General features: G+C 46.8%; 1 protein-coding gene across 3 annotated transcripts in view; it reads right to left on the minus strand.

The window, feature by feature from the left end:
- Positions 1-615: 615 nt before the first annotated feature.
- The window catches only part of LOC139381504 (ubiquitin carboxyl-terminal hydrolase 54-like), a 59,423-nt gene continuing 38,059 nt past the window's right edge, over positions 616-21,979 (minus strand). Inside the window, exons 11-21 of one of the 3 annotated variants that reach the window (XM_071125104.1) lie at positions 20,028-20,204; positions 18,982-19,576; positions 18,705-18,838; positions 17,016-17,177; positions 16,258-16,377; positions 14,084-14,291; positions 12,246-13,219; positions 11,990-12,111; positions 5,157-5,288; positions 4,153-4,384; positions 616-3,816 (exon numbers count right to left, since the gene is read on the minus strand). In XM_071125104.1, the coding sequence (XP_070981205.1) occupies positions 3,176-3,816; positions 4,153-4,384; positions 5,157-5,288; positions 11,990-12,111; positions 12,246-13,219; positions 14,084-14,291; positions 16,258-16,377; positions 17,016-17,177; positions 18,705-18,838; positions 18,982-19,576; positions 20,028-20,204 (3,497 nt within the window). In that variant the 3' untranslated portion in view covers positions 616-3,175. The remainder of the gene's footprint in view (positions 3,817-4,152; positions 4,385-5,156; positions 5,289-11,989; positions 12,112-12,245; positions 13,220-14,083; positions 14,292-16,257; positions 16,378-17,015; positions 17,178-18,704; positions 18,839-18,981; positions 19,577-20,027; positions 20,205-21,979) is intronic. The other 2 variants (XM_071125105.1, XM_071125106.1) reach the window with 2 other exon arrangements.

Genomic DNA, 21,979 nt, shown 5'->3' on the forward strand with positions numbered 1-21,979 from the left:
GACTATGGTAGGACTACGGTATTATGAGGACCATGGTAGGACTACGGTATTATGAGGACTATGGTAGGTCTACGGTATTATGAGGACTATGGTAGGACTACGGTATTATGAGGACTATGGAAGGACTACGGTATTATGAGGACTATGGTAGGACTACGGTATTATGAGGACTATGGTAGGTGTACGGTATGAGGACTATGGTCAGATGTGCTCAAGACAATGCTGCTGATGCACCTGGAGTAAGGAGGAGAGCAGAGGTGTGAGGACAAGGAACTGCCAAAGCTCACTGAGCCAAATGTTGCAGTCATGCAAAAACTGCCATTCACACACAGACTGTTATCCGAGGTACCAGTTAGCTAGGGCTCAGTTAGTTTTTCCTCCTATTGACCTTTTCCAAAATTCTCAAATTGGGGGTGCCCTTTTACAAAGGGGGGAAGCAGGATGTTGTTGCTGGCCACAAGCAGAAGCTGAAAATCATTTTAACACTGACTTATGGTCAGTGAGTGTCTGGGAAGAACTCTTGGGTTTAGTTTTAACGTACAACTGCCTGAAAATTTAAATTTTTAGTGTAAGGGATTAGAGCAGCATAGCAAAGTCACAAATAAACAGACAATCTTCATACTGTGCTCCTGTTTGGAGCAATTTATAACAACTTTATTGCAAAAATACAAGTTCCATCTGCTAGCACAGCATTTACAAACAAAGTCCAAAAATGGAAACCTGTCAACCCTTCCTTTATACTACTAAGAAAACCCATCGTCTTAAAATTTAAGGTCGAAGGCTATCATTATCTGTACACACAGTTACACTGTTCGGCAGTCTCTGTTGATTAGCATGTTAAAAAAATAAAATGGACACATCAGTTACCTTCTGTTCTACTGACAATCCACGAGGGGGAAGTGTTGCTTAATGTACACGAACGAAGGATTCATTCCTTTTCATTAAAATGAGTCTCACTAAAGTGGCACTCTTTGGTTAAGTGTTTAACATTTCCGTTTCACCTGATGAATTGCACAGCAGTTGTGCATCCTAAATTCTGCATTAACTATATGATTTTAGCAGTTGTTTTTTTATCTTAAGACACTCAAAACCTTTCTTCCATAAGCTCCATTCTCTTCATATTCCCTCAGTCATATCTACAGTGTAGAAAAATAAGTGTACAAATATTCCAAAACAAATCAGCAATATCGTAGAGAGCAACAAAACATAATTTAGTCATTTCCTTCATTTCAGATTGTAGATAACCTAAGTGTATTTTGTAAGGCTGTAGCTCTCCTTTCCTAACAAGTCAAAAAAAGCAACTTCACTCTAATTGGGACTCTAATGATCCGCAAGTTTACATCATCAGATCTAAAAATCGGCCTCAAAAAACGAGGCAAAGTTGGCTTTTGTTGTATTCCAGAGCTATAAATCAGCATCTTAGTAATGTCTGGGTTGAGATTTGAATTAGGAACATGAAACTCACCATCTCCAGCCATCGTGCATCACAAAAATAAAAGATCAAGAAAAATGGCTCTAGCATCAAGATTCAACTCGTAAGATTTGTTCAAATCTGTTATTTTGTTCTCTGCAATGTATCCTAAAATACAGATGTGTACACTGTCATTACGTTTTCTCTAAGAGCGTAAACCTCTGTACTGTACCTCCTTAGCACTCAGGATCCCCATCTAACTTACACAAGTACAAAAATAGGCTAACATTGAGAGTCTCCCGTAACAACGGGAGAAATGGCAATAGAATTAAAACAGCAACCGATACAATTATCTTAACACTTCTGAAGTGCACTAAACGTGTGTTAAACGCAGTTAAGTAAATTCACTGCACTAAATCTCATATATACTTAATATATTGTACACTAAGCTCCGGTGTGACTCCCTCAGTCATAGATCTGCTGAACAACCATGCATAGCTGGAGGGCTGTGAAAAGCCTCAAGAGAAACGTCTAGGGTCTTTAGCCCACACACAGGCCCATTCTGCAAGAGGGCTCTAGTCACCAGACATTGCTAGCTAGTTGAGAGAATGCAAAGTACAGCAGGTCTATGGCAGAGTATATACAGGCTAGGCCTGTAGATTAGTTTGATCATCTAGACACTACTTACCCAGAGCGCGCTAAAAATGATAGAGTAATACAGTAAGTAAATAGCGTCAGTATCCATTGAGGAGAGGGTGTCGTCTCTTTCTGTGCAGACAGAGATGGGTTGGTGTGAGAAAGCAGCCTTATGACACATCCATTTCACTCTCACACCTGTTAAAGGAGTTTTCATGACTGACAATAAAACGTGTACAACTTCCAACTGTACCTCTCACTCTGCCTTGGCCCTCCTCCCCACCATGTAACTCAACTTCCATCTTCATTCTCCCGTCTGTAACAGGCTTCCTCAAATAATGGGTTCATTTGTGACCCTTGGGAACATCAGTGTAACCCTAAACTCCAGCTGTGTTGGGTGCCGATGTGTTTATGGGGTGTCCTAACCTCCCAGAAGCACAATGCCTTAATGGCCATATACTCTTATAATCTCCACCGGCACAGCCAGAAGAGGATTGGCCACCCCTCAGAGCCTGGTTCCACTTACGTTTTCTTCCTAGGTTCCGTCCCTCTCTAGGGAGTTTTTCTTTCCTTCTCACAACGTGCTTCTACATCTGCATTGCTTGCTCTTTGGGGTATTAGGCTGGGTTTCTGTATAAGCACTTTGTGACACTCTGCTGATGTAAAAAGGGCTTTATAAATACACTTGATTGACTGATTGAGTGCCTCTTGCCATCCACCTCAGTGGACACTACACAGCCCCACTTCTACCCAGCCTGGACTCTGTGACCTTCCAATGCTGGATCACATCATCTTTAAATAACCTTAGATGACGAGCAGCCATAAAGACTAAATATAAACTCTATAGAAATATACCAGGTTAAGGACCAGATATAGTGGTTGGACTGTCTGGTTAAAGAGGGTTGGGGTGGGATGGGGGCTGCGGTTATACTATAGACATCAATTGATGGGAAACTAAAGGGCCACAATCTGCTAGAACAATGTGTCCCAAGATTGCTGTGAGCCTCCTTAACTGCATTCTACAACAGCAGACTGACATCTATAGCCCAATGGGCAACATAAAGAGAAAGAGGGTGTGTGTGTGTTGGGAGTAAACTGGGTCCATTTGCAAGGTGATGGTGAGCTGGATCAGCTGGCAGGCCGGAAACGGGCCATGTAAACCCCACAGGACTGGCAGTAGTGACGGGATGGCTCGGTGGGCAGCTGTTGGCACAGGGAACAGAGCTGGGCACTACCGGGGCCACGGGACGATGCCATCATACGGGGGTGGTCATGCCTCTGGGTGGGCTGATGGAGGGGGTGGGCATGGCGCATGGGAATGGACAGCGGTACAATCCTGTAGTCGGGGGTCCTCCAGTCATCATCCGGGGGTATGTCCAGGCGGAGGGGCTGAGGGGAGGGGTTGGAGGTCTCGCTGGAAAGCCGGTGGTGGGCTGGGTGGTGTTGTGGTTGTAGACGGGAAGGTAGGGTTCCATTGGTCCTGCTGGATTGAGGAGGCTGCCTGTAGCCATTGATGGCGCCACTAGGGGGGGCAGAGCGGCGGGGGTGGGAGAGGGTGGCATAGCCCATGTCTGGGCTGCTGTAGTACCCAGGTCCCGGGTTGGGTCCTTCCCTGGGCCGGGGGAGAGAGGAGGACCAGGAAGGAGGTGTCCTGGGAGGTGCCCGCGGCAGCGTGCCGTAGCTCAGTGCAACACTGTGGTAGTTTTCACGGGAGAAAGCTTCACCCCGGTCAAACACAGCCAGAAACTGGTTTCCCTTCTGGTGATCTCCTGTGGGGGCAGAAAATCGTTAGAAGAGGAAGACCACAGTAGAGGCACACCGAGAAACTCACTGGACAATCAAAGTTCTGCTAATGTGTTCTTATCCCCCGTCGCATTGTTTTGTGCCATATTCTACTGTTCTACCCCTACAAAACAAATATACTTCATTATTGCTAATGGCACATAAACCCAGTAGTATGACCAGACATACAGAGACAACGGGAGGTAGAACAGTCAAAGTGTGTGTTATGTGATCCACTTCCCATGGCTGGTAGGGCCAGCATGGTGCTGTGTTTAATGGTCTGATGACTGGAGGTGGTGGAGGTCAAGGAGGCTGATGGTTACCTGAGCGTCCCAGATAGGGCCCCGCGGAGGGGGGCCGTGCTGCCTGCTGAGGGGGGTGCTGGGGCAGTGCTGGGGGGCTGTAGTGGTGGTGGTTGTTGTGGAGGTATTGGTGTTGGGGTTCGGGTGGAGAGAGGTGGGTGGAGGAGGGAGGGGGGTGCAGGGAGGACGTGCTAGGATGACGTGCGGGGACTCGGGAGTCCGCATGCTTTGGCATCCTGGTAACTGGGGACTCCTTTTTATTTTGTAAAAGTCCAGGGTGAGAGTGAGAGTTCGAGAGTGAGAGAGAGAGAGAGAGAGAGAGAGAGAGAGAGAGAGAGAGATCCACCACAAGGTGAGAATACCCAGCAGTTGTGAGGCAGGAGGGAGATGGGGATAAAAGGAAGACAGATGAGTTAAAACAGGTTGACAAGGGACCGCTGACCCACACAACAAAAAAACAACAGTCAGGAGTTCAATGGCAGTACAAACCTCACCATCTATTCATATAATGCAACAGTGCCATGTCTAGTGCTGTTTTTTGTTCTTCAGCCAAAGAATGTAAGCCAAACACAAGGTTAAAAGCTTATTGGATTAACTAAATTAACAAAATCAGCTTGAAGATCACGCCACTAGGGGCTCTATCACAGCACAACATGGCAGTTGCATTATGTGAACACCAGATGGCATTATGACATAATGAAACCATCACATTCACCGGGAGGGAGGTGTGATGATGATGAGGTACATTGATGGTACATGACATGATGATGTAATGATGTGCTCACCCAAGGTAACACAGACAGCACTGAGTGGGATTGACAGCTGTGGCCTTTCCCAGTCAGGAACTGAGGCTCACGTGTGAGGCTCTGTGTTTGTGTGTATGACATATGCACACAGTGTGTGTTTGTGTGTGTGTGTGTGTGTGTGTGTGTGTGTGTGTGTGTGTGTGTGTGTGTGTGTGTGTGTGTGTGTGTGTGTGTGTGTGTGTGAGAAAGAGAAAGAGTGTGTGTGTATGTGTGACTCACAAAGCTGCGGGAGGGGGTGAGGAGTTCGGGTCGGCCCCCTATGACGGTGCCACTCAGACTGCGGGCAATGCGGCGGAGGTTCTCAGCACTGTAGTTCTTGTCATCTCCCAGTGGTCGCTCACATGACCCAGGCTACAGGGACACAATAAACACATTGTGTCAAACACACTCCTACACACACACATGCACAACAGGGCTCAACATTCAGGGCTGCCCGCTGGCCTGGCATGTTCTGCCGAGCTCACCGGGCCAGTTAATCAAGCTTTCATATGGCTCGCTTGGGCCAGTACATTTTCAAACTACAAAACAGACAAATAATATTGTATATTTCATCCTTGACAATCTTCCCGACGTCAGACACTCCACACTTGCTTTCAATCAGCATTCGGTTTCCAAGCATGAATGTCAAACTCTCCCTCTCCGTCTCGAGTGACCTAGGCTACGTCCAGGCTACTCGCGCCAGACCAATTTCAGCAGAGGCAGGAAGCCCGTCAGTTCAGTTCGTAACCTGCTTTTCAGTCTTTGATAATATAAGGCATCCTACACAGCGATGTCACTATTAGCAAAGAAAGGTTTGCGTTGGCCTAGGACTACATTATGAGCTGCTTGTCATGGCATGACAATTATTTACACAGCTCACTTGTTGGCTAGATACAGGAAGAAATAAAAGTGTATTAGGCATAAATAAATCAAATATAGGTGTGGGTTCAAAACATTCAAAATTGTGTCAAACAGCCTACATATCCGATAAATAGCCCATTAAGAAATAGATGTGGAATTCAGTCCACTCAGGATCCGAATCAGAGCGTGCCAATCATGGTCCGTGCTCTATGGGATCCTGCCCCAATGGTGATGGAAAGGGTTGAAGTTAGGGCTATGATTTGGTTAGGGTAAGGGTTAAGGGTTTGTCAGCTTGTCAGATGACATTGGGAAAAAATGTAAGCGCACAAACTAGGCTATGAGTGAAAGGGCGAACATGAAATAACTAGTGTATCATAGTAGAAAATAGAGAGGGAGAACGAATAGAGAGACCGAAACAATGTTTCTTATCCGTGACAAGTGCCTGGTAAAAAAAGAGAAAAGCAGGACGATGGAGGATGAGCTAAAAGGAAAATGACAGGGAGAAAAAAAAGAGTGAGGAAATGTCAGCCTCTAACCACGTTTCCATCCACAGTTTTTATGGGTGTAAAGTCATACCATATTTACGACAGCTGTAATGGAAACGGGAAGTTTCGGTATGATTTCATGAATGCCTAATGATCATTTGTTTGTTCGACATGACGGGGACCTATCTGTTTGTGCAGTAAAAAATAATTCATGGCGAAAAATGGCAATGGGAATGCCTTTATGTGTAAATATTTATATAATAGGTCTAACCATCTTATTGACATAAGCTTGGACGATATGGTGTGTGGTCCTTCCACTATGACTCGGGAAACCATGCACTTTATTAGGCTACAGATTAAATAAATTATGATGAACCTCACATGGTGCTCCTTTCCAATAACTACCGAGGGGCTTATTCTGGAAACATGATGACTGACGCTTGGTAGAGTTGAAAATGCGATGGAAACAATTAATTTTAGATTTTTATTTGGTACATGAAAATGTGCGCGAAAATCAAGATCACGCACAAATTTTTGTCCATTTGTTGGAAACACATTACTAGCTAGGTTTCCATACAATTTCCATACAATTATCCACATTTTCCCACCAGAGATGTTTTCATCAAACTGACTTATTGTGGATAAAATTCTGTGCGTAACGATGTAGTGCACATCAAAATAACTTTTGCGGTTAAATTTCTATGTTCTGAATGAAAAACACAACTTAAAATGGGTTTCCATCACATTTTCTACGCTACTGATGATTTGTCACAAAAACTGCTGTGTTATCGGTGGCGTATATTCATGGATACCAAAACGTTAAAAAAATACAGAAACATAAAATAACTGATATTTTGTCTCTCTGTGTTTCATAATTTTCCTTCAATTCGTAAGAGGCTGAATGCATCTCACCGGAGAAAGCATCCAAGCCAGTGAAACAGCGTCCCTCTGTCTTTCTATGTGTAGGCCATCTATCTGATGTTGTCAGGTCCAAACGAGTATGACATTGTTGTCGCCCGTAGCATTGAATGGAATGCAAGGGAAACCAGCAAGCATTTGGACTCCCTTGATAAAAAAGAGCTCAACTAAATTATCCTGACGCACCAAAAAAAGTGTCAAGGGAAGACAGCTTGGATTTTGACGTCACTCCTATAATATCGCATTGAGAGCATACAGTGGGGCAAAAAAGTATTTAGTCAGCCACCAATTGTGCAAGTTCTCTCACTTAAAAAGATGAGAGAGGCCTGTAATTTTCTTCATAGGTACACTTCAACTATGACAGACAAAATGAGAAAAACAATCCAGAAAATCACATTGTAGGATTTTTTATGAATTTATTTGCAAATTATGGTGGAAAATAAGTATTTGGTCAATAACAAAAGTTTATCTCAATACTTTGTTATATACCCTTTGTTGGCAATGACAGAGGTCAAACGCTTTCTGTAAATCTTCACAAGGTTTTCACACACTGTTGCTGGTATTTTGGCCCATTCCTCCATGCAGATCTCCTCTAGAGCAGTGATATTTTGGGGCTGTTGCTGGGCAACACGGACTTTCAACTCCCTCCAAAGATTTTCTATGGGGTTGAGATCTGGAGACTGGCTAGGCCACTCCAGGACCTTGAAATGCTTCTTACGAAGCCACTCCTTCGTTGCCCGGGCGGTGTGTTTGGGATCATTGTCATGCTGAAAGACCCAGCCTGTGGACGTCGGGCCCTCATACCACCCTCATGGAGTCTGTTTCTGACCGTTTGAGCAGACACATTCACATTTGTGGCCTGCTGGAGGTCATTTTGCAGGGCTCTGGCAGTGCTCCTCCTGTTCCTCCTTGCACAAAGGCGGAGGTAGCAGTCCTGCTGCTGGGTTGTTGCCCTCCTACGGCCTCCTCCACGTCTCGTGATGTACTGGCCTGTCTCCTGGTAGCGCCTCCATGCTCTGGACACTACGCTGACAGACACAGCAAACCTTCTTGCCACAGCTCGCATTGATGTGCCATCCTGGATGAGCTGCACTACCTGAGCCACTTGTGTGGGTTGTAGACTCCGTCTCATGCTACCACTAGAGTGAAAGCACCGCTAACATTAAAAAATGACCAAAACATCAGCCAGGAAGCATAGGAACTGAGAAGTGGTCTGTGGTCACCACCTGCAGAACCACTCCTTTATTGGGGGTGTCTTGCTAATTGCCTATAATTTCCACCTGTTGTCTATTCCATTTGCACAACAGCATGTGAAATTTATTGTCAATCAGTGTTGCTTCCTAAGTGGAGAAGTTTGATTTCACAGAAGTGTGATTGACTTAGAGTTACATTGTGTTGTTTAAGTGTTCCCATTATTTTTTTGAGCAGTGTATTTTGGTTTCATCTAACCATATGACATTCTCCCAATCTTCTTCTGGATCATCCAAATGCTCTCTAGCAAACTTCAGACGGGCCTGGACATGTACTGGCTTAAGCAGGGGGACACGTCTGGCACTGCAGGATTTGAGTCCCTGGCGGCATAGTGTGTTACTGATGGTAGGCTTTGTTACTTTGGTCCCAGCTCTCTGCTCTCATTCACTAGGTCCCCCCGTGTGGTTCTGGGATTTTTGCTCACCGTTCTTGTGATCATTTTGACCCCACGGGGTGAGATCTTGCGTGGAGCCCCAGATGGAGGGAGATTATCAGTGGTCTTGTATGTCTTCCATTTCCTAATAATTGCTCCCACAGTTGATTTGTTCAAACCAAGCTGCTTACCTATTGCAGATTCAGTCTTCCCAGCCTGGTGCAGGTCTACAATTTTGTTTCTGGTGTCCTTTGACAGCTCTTTGGTCTTGGCCATAGTGGAGTTTGAAGTGTGACTGTTTGAGGTTGTGGACAGGTGTCTTTTATACTGATAACAAGTTCAAACAGGTGCCATTAATACAGGTAACGAGTGGTGGACAGAGGAGCCTCTTAAATAAGAAGTTACAGGTCTGTGAGAGCCAGAAATCTTGCTTGTTTGTAGGTGACCAAATACTTTTTTTCCACCATAATTTGCAAATAAATTCATAAAAAATCCTACAATGTGATTTTCTGGATGTTTTTCTAATTTTGTCTGTCATAGTTGAAGTGTACCTATGATGAAAATTACAGGCCTCTCTCATCTTTTTAAGTGGGAGAACTTGCACAATTGGTGGCTGACTAAATACTTTTTTGCCCCACCGTACGTCATTGACAGAAACGTTGTGTTGTCCTCTGGTGTCTAGCTAGCTAAAGTTAACCATTTCCTAAATTAGCCATGGATGGAGATAGGGATTTGGACTTGTGGTTTTACTTAATTCTCCGTAATGCATTACTTAACTTCTCATTTTGAATTTTGGATGAAAAGAATGCCCAAATTCAATGGCTTGCTACTCATCTCCAGAAGATAAGATATGCATATTACTAGTATATTTGGATAGAAAACACTCTAAAGTTTCCAAAACTGTTTGAATCATGTCTGTGAGTATAACAGAATTTATGTAGCAGGCGAAACCCAGAGGACAAACCATTCAGATTTTATTTTTGAGGTCACTCTCTTTTCAATGGCTTTTCATTGGGAATCCAGATTTCTAAGGGACTTGTTTGCAGTTCCTACCGCTTCCACTGGATGTCACCAATCTTCAGTCGCTCAGCGTTCAACACCATAGTGCCCATTAAGTTCATCACTAAGCTAAGGACCCTTGGACTAAACACCTCTCTCTGCAACTGAATCCTGGAATTCCTGAAGGGCCGCCCCCAGGTGGTTAGGGTAGGCAACAACACATCTGCCACGCTGATCCTCAACACGGGGGCTCCTCAAGGGTGCGTGCTTATTCCCCGCCTTTACTCCCTGTTCACCCACGGCTGCTTGGCCAAGCACGACTCCATAAAGTTTGCTGACGACACAACGGTGGTAGGATTGATCACCGACAATGATGATACAGCCTATAGGGAGGAGGTCAGAGACCTGGCAGTGTGGTGCCAGGACAATAACCTATCCCTCAACATGAGCAAGACAAAGTAGATGATTGTGGACTACAGGAAAAGGAGGGCCAAACATGCCCCCATTCATATCGATGGGGCTGTAGTGGAGTGGGTCGAGAGTTTCAAGTTCCTTGGTATTTTTTAAATATTTATTTATTTATTACCTTTATTTAACTAGGCAAGTCAGTTAAGAACAAATTCTTATTTTCAATGACGGCCTAGTGGATTAACTGCCTGTTCAGGGGCAGAATGACAGATTTGTACCTTGTCAGCTCGGGAATTTGCAACCTTTCGGTTACTAGTCCAATGCTCTAACCACTAGGCTACCCTCCTGCCCCAGGTATCCACATCACAACAAACTATCATGGTCCAAACACACCAAGAAAGTCGTTTAGAGGGCACGACAATGCCTTTTTCCCCTCAGGACACTGAAAAGATTTGTCATGGGTCCCCAGATGGAGAGCATCCTGACCGATTGCATCACTGCCTGGTATAACTGCTCGGCATCCGACCATAAGGCACTAAGTTTCCTGCCATTCAGGACCTATATACTAGTCTCAGAGGAAGGACACAAAAATTGTCATAGACTCCAGTCATAGACTGTTCTCTCTGCTACCATGCGGCAAGCGGTACCAAATCGCAGTGCTAGCTGTGCCACTAGAGATTCTGGGTTCGAGTCCAGGCTCTGTCGCAGCTAGCCGTGACCGGGAGACCCATGGGGCGGCGCACAATTGGCCTAGCGTCATCCGGGTTTGGCCGGCAGGGGTGTCCTTGTCCATTCGCGCACTAGCGACTCCTGTGGTGGGCCCGGGTGCAGTGCACGTTGTGCAGTGCAGACTGCAACTCCTAATTGGACACCACGAAATTGGAGAGAAATAGGTAACAAAAAAAATATATATATAAATATATTTTTTAAAGTCACCAGTTTCCCCATTAGCTCAGTAATCTCACAATGGCCATCAGCACAGCTGTCTGCGAAAGGGGATTGTCCTGCAGGTCAAGTATCACAACCGACTGGAGTTCCTCTCTGGCAACAACTCAGCTCAGCCGCATCATCACAATTGAGGGACCAGACCTTGATGAATTCAACGCAGAGCAAGCTGTTCTGAGGTGTTGGGGGTCTGGGTCTGCCAGCTAGATGCCCAGGGTTCACTGCCTGGGGAGGAAGACAGAACTAGCCAACAGAAGAGGCTCTGGAGAGAGAGCTTGAGGAGTTTGAGACGAATGGGGGGGAGGAAAGTAAGCATGGGGGAGCTATCAAATTCACACAATGACATGCTTTTCACGAAAATATTCCTTTTAACAAAATGTTATTACAGTGTATTTTTGTCAGTTATCACAGGGCATCATGTTGAGTCTGGGTCATCCTCTGACAAAACAAGACTGCAGTCTGACCTCCATTCAATGATAATCAGAGCCCAGCATCCAATCAAAACAGTTATGAATATGCGTTTCTGTTATGCTGCATCACCACACCAATACAATATGGGCCAGTGGTTACAATGTTAGAGCCAGTAACCTTGAAAAGCCACTGACCCGGTGTGCCACTGCCAAATTTACCTGAATGTCAAGCCCTGCAAAAAAACATGCATGTACAGACACAGGGACTGACGCAAACACACGCCAGTCCGCCCACACACGTCACTCAGATACAACCTTCACACATCAGCACCAAATCACCAAGCAGCCTCAATCCAGCCCTGAAACTCAATCAGCCACATGTAGGACAATGAACACACACACACACACCCTGTGGATGCCAACCTTGTTGTGTTGTGTGGGGCTGCTGGTGTAGCCTGGCGTTCTGTAAGCATATCTCTCTAACTCGGCTGTGGGAGTCTTGGAGCGGCCAGGTGCAGTCAGCCCAGACAACAGCTTTCTAGCCGCTGCAGATACAACACAGAGACACAGTATTAGTCATGGACAGCTCTCACCCACTTACATTCTCATCATATCGAGCTTGTTTTTATTTTTATTTTTACAGTTGTACCATACATCACTGGTCAGTGAGTATACTTACGTTGCTTGTTGGCAGTGGGCTGGGGGCTAACTCCGCATGGGGCCCGGGGCAGGCTGGTGGCCTGAAGGCTCGCCTGGTACAGAGAGTCTAGCTCCGACAGCTCCTCACAGGGTGACCCAACCACCGCCTGGGAGTTGTAGTAGCGGGTCACATTCTCTGCCCAGCGCTCCACTGGCATGGCGGCACCTGGCCTGTAGTTCCCAGACGCTGGGGAAGGGGTCCACCCTGGTCTGATGGGGGTGGAAGGTGGGCAGTGGGAGTCTGTAGGAGGGGCGTAGAAGGGGGAGTCGAAGGCGGCCGGCTGGTCCAGGCTCCAGCCGGACCAGTTACGGGTGGGAGGGGGAGGAGGAGGGCCGAGCCTAGAGGTGTTGGAGGAGATGGGGACAGGGGAGCTGTGGTTCTGATGGGCTGGAGGAGGCTGAGAGGGGCCCAGGGCTGGCCGTCTGGAATAGGCATCCTCCATGTTGGTGTCGCCCCTTTCCTCTGAGGTGTGGCTGACTGGAGAGGGTGTCCTGGAGTGCGGGCGTGGGGTGGGCAGAGTCTGGGTTGGGGGGTTACTGTTCCAGTGTGAGGGTGCAGCTGGCTGGTGGTTGGGCAGGGCTGGAGTCTGGTCATAGCCTCCCTCAGTAAAGCTCTCGTCCCGGCCATTCACACACAGGGCAGGCAGGGACACGGTAGCGTGCTTGTGGAGGGGTCTCACATGAGTACAAGAGTTATCTAGCACGCCTGACATCTCCAGTCCTTCCAGGCGCCCCCACGCCTCCGCCATGAACCCCCCTGTGGGTGACCCTGTGTGAGGGCTCGGGGGCATAGCGACAGGGGGGTGGCTCAGGGGCTCAGGGAGTGAGTTTGTGCTGGATGGGAGGGGCTTAACGTAGAGAGGAGAAGGCGTGTTTCTGGTGGCTTCCGGGACTGCTTGTGGTTGGTCCTCCTGGGCGTCTGTCAACAGTATTTGGATTGGGACAGGCTGTTCACTAGGAAGGAGGAGGAAAGAGGCTCATGTTATGGGCTGGTTAGTGATTGATGGCGAGGCATCTCTCCCATGTCTTTGCTCTGAAACAGAGGAGGATTTTGTATGGTTTACAATACATTACTAAATACTACTTTTTATACTATACACATGTTCTAGGACTAAAATGTGAGTTGGTGTGTGTGTGTGCGAGTTAACTGTATGTGTGTGTGTGTGTGTGTGTGTGTGTGTGTGTGTGTGTGTGTGTGTGTGTGTGTGTGTGTGTGTGTGTGTGTGTGTGTGTGTGTGTATGTGATGTTCCTGCAACAGATGGACATTTTCGAGCTTTGGCACAGGTGAGCCACGGGGGTGGCTCAGAACCGGACCCCTGGAAGAGGCACTCGTGTCTGTGGACCCCCTAGGACCAGGACTCACAGCAACCTCCACAATAACTAAAGAGTAAACACCCGCACACACAACCCTCCAAACAACACAGCAGCACGAGCTACACTGAATAAGAGATGGCATTAGCAAATATTTGAAAACCTTAAAACACAAGGGTAAAATTGTGTGTTAGGACAAAATGATGCTGTATTAATGGTTAGATGCAGGAATCAGATTAGCACACACAGACCTACTGTAAAGAACCTAGGTTAAAGAAAACAAAACAGCATTTCTCCCTTTGTCTGTATGCACATTGAACACATACTTATAAATCAATGGTGTCTTTCCTATACTACCTGCAAAGCATGTTGCATGTTAAAGAATAAATCAGGACTGTGTGATCCCTTGTTCCACTCCTTCCAGAGTCACATGAGGAGCTCAGCCACAGGTGAGGTCAGGTGGGGGATGGGAGTCACAGGACACAGACAGGAAACAGTGCTGGTACCTGGGGGGGCCCTGGGGAGTGGGACAGGGCTGATCCTGCTTCTCTGTCTGCTCCTGATCCTGTTGCTGGGGTCTGTCTTCCTGCTGCTGCTGTTGCATGCGCTGCTGCAGGCCCCGCGCTCTCCTCATGCACTTTTGCAGCCGGGCCTCAGCCACTGTCCTGCTATGGGTGTTAGCGCCACCCTCATGCATGGGAAGCCTGAGTTTAGCTACAGGGTGAAAAAAAAGGGAAGGAAAGCAGAAAATAAAAAAATATAGAAAAATGCAGAAAATAAAGAGCTGCGTTATGGGGATGCATGCAAAAACACTTGGCACAAAATCAAATCATAGGATTAGACTGTTGAAATAATGACGTGGGTTTGGGAGGGGTGGGTGGGTGGATGGGTTTTGGGGTGGGGGAGGACATAAACAGGCACCACGCTTGGTGAGTAAAATGGATGTGTGTGTGTGTTGTAAATTAAAATGGACACAGGCTGATGATACGCACGGGGGAAATTAAGATCCACAGTGACTCCTTACAAAATATTCTGTTCATACGGCAAATGATTAAATCATATAGAATAACGTTAAATTAATCAAATCAAAGTGAACTGTGTTAAGGCAAAACAATTCAATTGATAGTTTTAAGCTGAGCCCTTCCCTAGGCGCAATATATCCAAGAAGACTGAGAATAAAATAATGGCTGTTCCTCTGTATTTCGACTCGTATCACGGCGGCTGAACTGAGAAATATAGCGGCTATTTTTAAAACACTTTGTCTTGGTTAGCGGGCGAAATATCAGACGTTCAGACGTTTTTAGTAATCGACTTGACTTGCTGTAGATCTTAAAGGGAGAAATGGAAGAATGGGCTTTGTGAGACGAGGGGATAGTGGGGTGCCAGACAAGGGTAATTGTGTGTGTGTGGGTGTGGGTGTGTGTGTGTGTGTGTGTGTGTGTGTGCATTCCTCAGTGGACGAGTCAGGAGATTCAAACACACATTCAAGACGCTCACGACAGAGACAGTGAAACTGCGAAAGTCACATTGAAACACAGAGACATTAGGAAACGAGGACAAACACAGACAGAGAGACCACACTAACAACAGACTCACTGCCATGTTGACATAAAAGACCCAGGCCACATTGTCCTAAATGAGCCCTGGGAAGACTTGGTTGTCATAGAGCTGGGTTCCCCACCCTGACCCCTCCCTCTCTGTGCTACCAGGCAGGATAATAACCACGGTGATGGGTAAACATCCCGGCGACTCGCCTCGTTTCATTATCATCAGACAGGGATGGTTGGTAGGCAGAGGGCTGCTGACCTTATCAGCCGTCCCAAACTTGTGTTTAGACAGACTAAATTGTCTCTTCCCCTAGTCATTACTCATTCAAGACTGCTCCTGCTCATGTTTGCGGAGGGGGGGGGGTATTTTAGGTTCAGGACTCTAGTTGTAAGTCTGACTGGACAGAAAGCACAAATGTCAAGATATTTGGATAAAACAAGAGCTATAGTTGCGGGCACTAAAAGGGTTTTGCAACAAACTATTGCTAGGAGACGATAGAGCACCGTGCTGCACGCGCCTTGCAGCAAGTATTCTGCCAATACCATAAAGTGACACTCCAGTCTCATTTTCACCTCATTTACTTAACAAAAGGCACATCTCAACAGGTGGTCCAGGTAGGTTATGACATAGCACAAGTGGTGGGGTGGGCCTTCCCTCTTTTGTTCTCTATTGCTCCTCAAGCAAAGGGCGAGGCCGGTAAAATCACAACTTCCCATCAGACCAACTCCTTGAATGCCCTACTCCTTGAACTTTGCAGTCGTGTCTACCCTTTAGTGTGTGTACTTTACTGTATTTATACTTGGGATATCGCTTTTCAACTGTAAAAAATGTTGTTTTAATCGCTGGAGGTCATCTTTAGTCTTTTGGGTATAGATAGTCAGATGACTGGTTCAAACCAAGTGACTCTGTGGCCTGAAAGTGGGTCTTTGTCATATAGGACCCTCCAGTCCACACCAAAGGTCAAATGACCACACCCTTCTTGCAGCATAGCTGTCTTATGCACAATAGTGGTAAGGACTACAGGTGAAACCAACAGAGACACACATGGACAGACACACAGGTGGTGGTATGGTGTTCTAGCTGGTCGGCTGGGCTGGCAGCAGGCACAGGGAGGCAGGTCAGGGCTACTTACATACGGCTTCATTAACCACAGACAGAGCGGCGGCCACCTCGCCAGCCTGCTCCAGTCGCAGAGACTGGTCTAGCAGTAGCTCAGCGTCCGACACGCAGCGTTCATAGCCGTCCCCTTTGCCTAAGAAACACAGATATGCACACACACCAAAAGCAAAGCTCTTTAAACACACCCAGAAAGATATTTAAAACAAAAAAGGCACACCGTGGGGGGGGGGGGGGGGTTGAGTTAATGATATGTCTTTGCAACCCTTTGAAGATGTAGGACTTATTGTTCACTTCAGAATTGCAGCAGGATCGCCTGACCTAAATCCGTGTACAAGCCCCACTAGTTCAATCCGATTTCTCTCCACTACAAAACGCAGCGAACATTCAAACTCGCTTTTTAACCCTTCTACGCTGTGACTGGGCCACTGGCCAGTCACACATTCTAACCATCTGAATGAGGAAACTTCCAATTGTGTGGGTGGGGGAACAATGCTCTTTTTTGTTAGACAACAGCAGTCCTATTAGTCAGCCCACTCAGGGTGCTTTCAACATGGAGCACTCAGACACCTGCTACATAAAGAGACACACACCCAAACCCAGGCGGTGTGGGGCAGGGCTGCCTCCGGAGAACAACTGATACAGCTCCCTGTTCTCTTCTGATTTTCACATGCTGTACTACAGTGGTCACCAACCCTGTTACTCATGGGCTTCAGAGTGGAACTCCTCTAGCTGAGCAACCAAGCTGGGGTTGGGTCTGGTCTGGGGCCTTACCCTGGTTCTGTAGCTCGTCCAGGTCCATGAACTTGCTGGGTCTGGGGTTGAACCCCAATGCGGCCTCCTTTTCCTTCTCCTTCCTCCTCTGTAACTCCTGCTCCCTCGCTCGCCTGGCCACCTCCTCCTGCAGCTCGTCCAGCTCGCTGCGGCCTTCTTCCGCTGTGTGACACAAACACACACGTTAATATCGTAGCTTTCTATAATGGTCCCAGTTCAATAGCCTGACAAGACAAGGCGGGGGGAAGAGGTGTGAGGAGTGAGTGTGTACACGTCATCACACTTTGAGCACACAAGAGATACAGAGATGAATTAACATAAGCCATCTGCTCAGAGTTCACAATGAATATACAGTGCGTTCGGAAAATATTCAGACCCCTTGACCTTTTCCGCATTTTGTTACGTTACAGCCTTATTCTAAAATTGATTAAATGTTTTTGTCCCCCCACATCAATCAACACACAATACCCCATAATGACAAAGCAAAAACGGGTTTTTAGAAATGGACAAATTGAATAAAAAACACAGAAGTCTTACATATTACAATTACTCAGTACTTTGTTGAAGCACCTTAGGCAGCGATTACAGCCTCGAGTCTCCTTGGGTATGACGACACAAGCTTGGCACACCTGTATTTGGGGAGTTTCTCTCCTTTTATCTCTGCAGATCCTCTCAAGCTCTGTCAGGTTGGATGGGGAGCGTCGCTGTACAGCTATTGTCAGGTCTCTCCAGAGATATTCGACCGGGATTCAATTCCAGGCTCTGGCTGGGCCACTCAAGGACATTCAGAGACTTGTCCCGAAGCCACTCCGGCGTTGTCTTGGCTGTGTGCTTAGGGCCGTTGTCCTGTTGGAAGATGAACCTTCGCCCCAGTCTGAGGTCCTGAGCGCTCTGGAGTAGGTTTTCATCAAAGATCTCTCTGTACTTTACTCTGTTCATCTTTCCCTTGATCCTGACTAGTCTCCCAGTACCTGCAGCTGAAAAAAAATCCCCACAGCATGATGCTTCACTGTAGGGATGGTGCCAGGTTTCCTCCAGATCTTGATTTCATCAGACCAGAGAATCTTGTTTCTCATGGTCTGAGTCCTTTAGGTGCCTTTTGGCAAACACCAAGTGGGCTGTCATGTGCCTTTTACTGAGGAATGGTTTTCGTCTGGCCACTCTACCATAAAGGACTGATTGGTGGAGTACTGCAGGGATGGTTGTCCTTCTGGAAGTTTCTTCCATCTCCACAGAGAAACTCTGGAGCTCTGTCAGAGCTCATGGCTTGGATTTTCCTCTGACATGGACTGTCAACTGTGGGACATTGTCTATACAGACAGGTGTGTGCCTTTCCAAATCATGTCCAATCAATTGCATTTACCACAGGTGGACTCCAATCAAGATGTAGAAACATCTCAAGGATGATCAATGGAAACCGGATGCACCTGAGCTCAATTTCATAGCAAAAGGTCTGAAAACTTATGTAAATAAGGAATTTCTGTTTTATATTTGTAATAAATGAGCAAACATTTCTAAAAACCATTATGGAGTATTATGTGTAGATTGATGAGGGAAAAAAATAATTAAATCCATTTTAGAATGAGGCTGTATCAAACGTGGAAAAAGAGAAAAACAGACACAACACCTAAAAAGACACTTTCCCACACACATTGTGGGAAACTCACTCACACACGGACTCACACCTACCCAGGCGTATGTGGCTGTTGCCCCTGCATGAAGCCTTGACGTCCTGCAGGAGAGCACTGCTGCTCTTAGACTTGGGCACGGTGCGCCATGATGGACCTGAGCTGGAGCTGGAAGGCTTCTTCAGACCGGTGTCCCTGAGAGAGACAGACAGAGAAGTCAGTCATACAATACACCGTTCATCATGTAGCTGTCAGTATTTGTGAGTCTAGCCTTTTCGGATATGTGAGTTACTATCATCTAGAATCTTTCCTAGCAGTTTGTATATACTCTACTGTACCTATGTATATTAGCAGCATTGGGTCCCTCGCTGAGAGGCATGTCCAGGCTAACAGGACTGTTACTGTTCCTCTCGCTGCTCTCATAGCCACTCTCCATCCTCTGTATGAGCCTGGGGGGCTGCTGCTCCATGTTATGGCCCCTGGGGGTCGGCAGGGTCCAGGAGGAGGCCATATTACCAAAGGGCCCCTGTCCTTGTCCAGTGACTGACCCTGTGGGGCCCTCGGCTGGGGCCCCACTGTCTTCAGGCAGAGTGGCCCCTAGGGGACTATACCCAGCCTGTCTACGTCTCTCCCTACTGAAGATACTGTCTATATTGAGGGCCTCTCTCCGGGGCCTCCAAGCCGGTCTGTATCGTCCGCCGGAGGAGCTGGACTTGGACTCACTGCTGGTGCTGTCGGCCTCCCAGTCTCTGGCCTTGGTGGTGGCCCCTGACTCGGCCCCTAGACCCCCAAGGGCCCCGGAGCCCGAAGAGGAGGCGGAGAGGGGGCGACTGTGGATGATGTTGCTCATGGTCTCCTTGAAATCCCTCAGTCGACTGGAGGAGGAGGACTTGGGTGCGGTGCGAGGTGCTTGTTGCTCCTTCAGAGTCTCCCCTATAGAAGCCAGGGAGACAGGAGAGAGAAGAGGAGGGAGATGGAGGGAGGGAGACAGATAGAGAGTGGGAGATAAATACATTAGTGGTGTGATGTCATGTGTTGATGGGGAGGGGTGGAAAAAGCAAAAAAACAATAGGATGAAAGTGCAACGCGAGTGACAACTTTGGTGATAACGGCTAACTGGACAGGACAAGAGAAAAATGGTAAGATACAAGATACCCTACTCCTGTACCTGTACCTGATCTTCTTGTTAAATATGTAAAACCCAAATACTATGAACTACCTGCGAAAGACTAGAGACACTGATTCTGATGAGCTCTAAGCTGCTAGATACAGTATAGTCTCCTGAGTCATCATGCTCTTCTGTCATAGGTCACTTGTTCCCTGGCTCTGCCGTGTGATTGGTCCCTAGTCTCTTGGCTCTGCCGTGTGATTGGTTCCTTCGTACCCTCGCTGTGGTAACCTGCCGACGAGGCTTCGTCAGTCTTAGAGCCCCGGCTCCTCTCCTCAAGTCGCCTCGGCCGACTAGAGCTCCGCTTCCTGTCACTGGCCCCGCCCTTCCTGTCCACTGTTCCGCCTTTCCTCAGAGAGTGGCACTGCACTGGCCCACTGTCCGTCACTTGGCCTTAGGGAGGAGATTTTTTTTATGACCGTTTACATGGTTACGACATGTGAAAAATGATGACACATAATTCATGATGAACATGATTGGGTAATGGCTGTGGCTTTAACCCTCTGTACAGTACATACAAATCTGTCTAGAGTATGTTTGGGTGAGCAATACATGCTTAAACCTAAGTAGTTGCACGTGTGCATACATGCAAGGTAAAAGCATGAATTAATACACAGTTTAGTCTGTGTATATAAGAGGAGGCTGGTGGGAGGAGCTATAGGAGGACGGGCTCATTGTAATGGCTGGAATGGATTCAATGGAACGTGGTTTCCATGTGTTTGATACCGTTCCAATCTACCACTCCAGTCTTTACAATGAGCCCAGCCTCCTACAGCTCCTCCCACCAGCCTCTTTTGGTGCATAGGCTTGGGAGTATACTCTGTGTGTGTGTGTCAGTGTGTGTGTATGCGTGCAAGCATGCACCTGCGTGCATGTATGTGACTGTGTGTGTCTGTGCATACTTATGTGTTCGAGTGAGCTACAGACCATATTCATGTTTGTTTGTGCATATATATCTACCCTGTCTGTGTGTGTGCATATATATCTACCCTGTCTGTGTGTGTGCATATATATCTACCCTGACTGTGTGTGTGCATTATATCTACCCTGTCTGTGTGTGTGTGCATAAAATCTACCCTGACTGTGTGTGTGCATATATATCTACCCTGACTGTGTGTGTGCATTATATCTACCCTGTCTGTGTGTGTGTGCATAAAATCTACCCTGACTGTGTGTGTGCATATATATCTACCCTGTCTGTGTGTGTGCATTATATCTACCCTGTCTGTGTGTGTGTGCATAAAATCTACCCTGACTGTGTGTGTGCATATATATCTACCCTGACTGTGTGTGTGCATTATATCTACCCTGTCTGTGTGTGTGTGCATAAAATCTACCCTGACTGTGTGTGTGCATATATATCTACCCTGTCTGTGTGTGTGCATTATATCTACCCTGTCTGTGTGTGTGTGCATAAAATCTACCCTGACTGTGTGTGTACATATATATCTACCCTGTCTGTGTGTGTGCATATATATCTACCCTGTCTGTGTGTGTGCATATATATCTACCCTGACTGTGTGTGTGCATTATATCTACCCTGTCTGTGTGTGTGTGCATAAAATCTACCCTGACTGTGTGTGTGCATATATATCTACCCTGTCTGTGTGTGTGCATTATATCTACCCTGTCTGTGTGTGTGCATATATATCTACCCTGTCTGTGTGTGTGCATATATATCTACCCTGTCTGTGTGTGTGTATATATATCTACCCTGTCTGTGTGTGTGCATATATATCTACACTGTCTGAGTGTGTGCATATATATCTACCCTGACTGTGTGTGTGCATATATATCTACCATGTCTGTGTGTGTGCATATATCTACCCTGACTGTGTGTGTATGTGTATATATATCTACCCCGACTGTGTCTGTGCATATATATCTACCCTGTCTGTTTGTGTGCATATATATCTACCCTGTCTGTGTGTGTGCATATATATCTACCCTGTCTCTGTGTGTGCATATATATCGACCCTGTCTGTGTGTGTGCATATATATCTACCCTGTCTGTGTGTGTGTATATATATCTACCCTGTCTGTGTGTGTGCATTATATCTACCCTGTCTGTGTGTGTGCATATATATCTACCCTGTCTGTGTGTGTGCATATATATCTACCCTGACTGTGTGTGTGTGCATAAAATCTACCCTGACTGTGTGTGTGCA

This window comes from Oncorhynchus clarkii, chromosome 23 (assembly GCF_045791955.1).
Source record: "Oncorhynchus clarkii lewisi isolate Uvic-CL-2024 chromosome 23, UVic_Ocla_1.0, whole genome shotgun sequence".
NCBI lineage: Eukaryota > Metazoa > Chordata > Actinopteri > Salmoniformes > Salmonidae > Oncorhynchus > Oncorhynchus clarkii.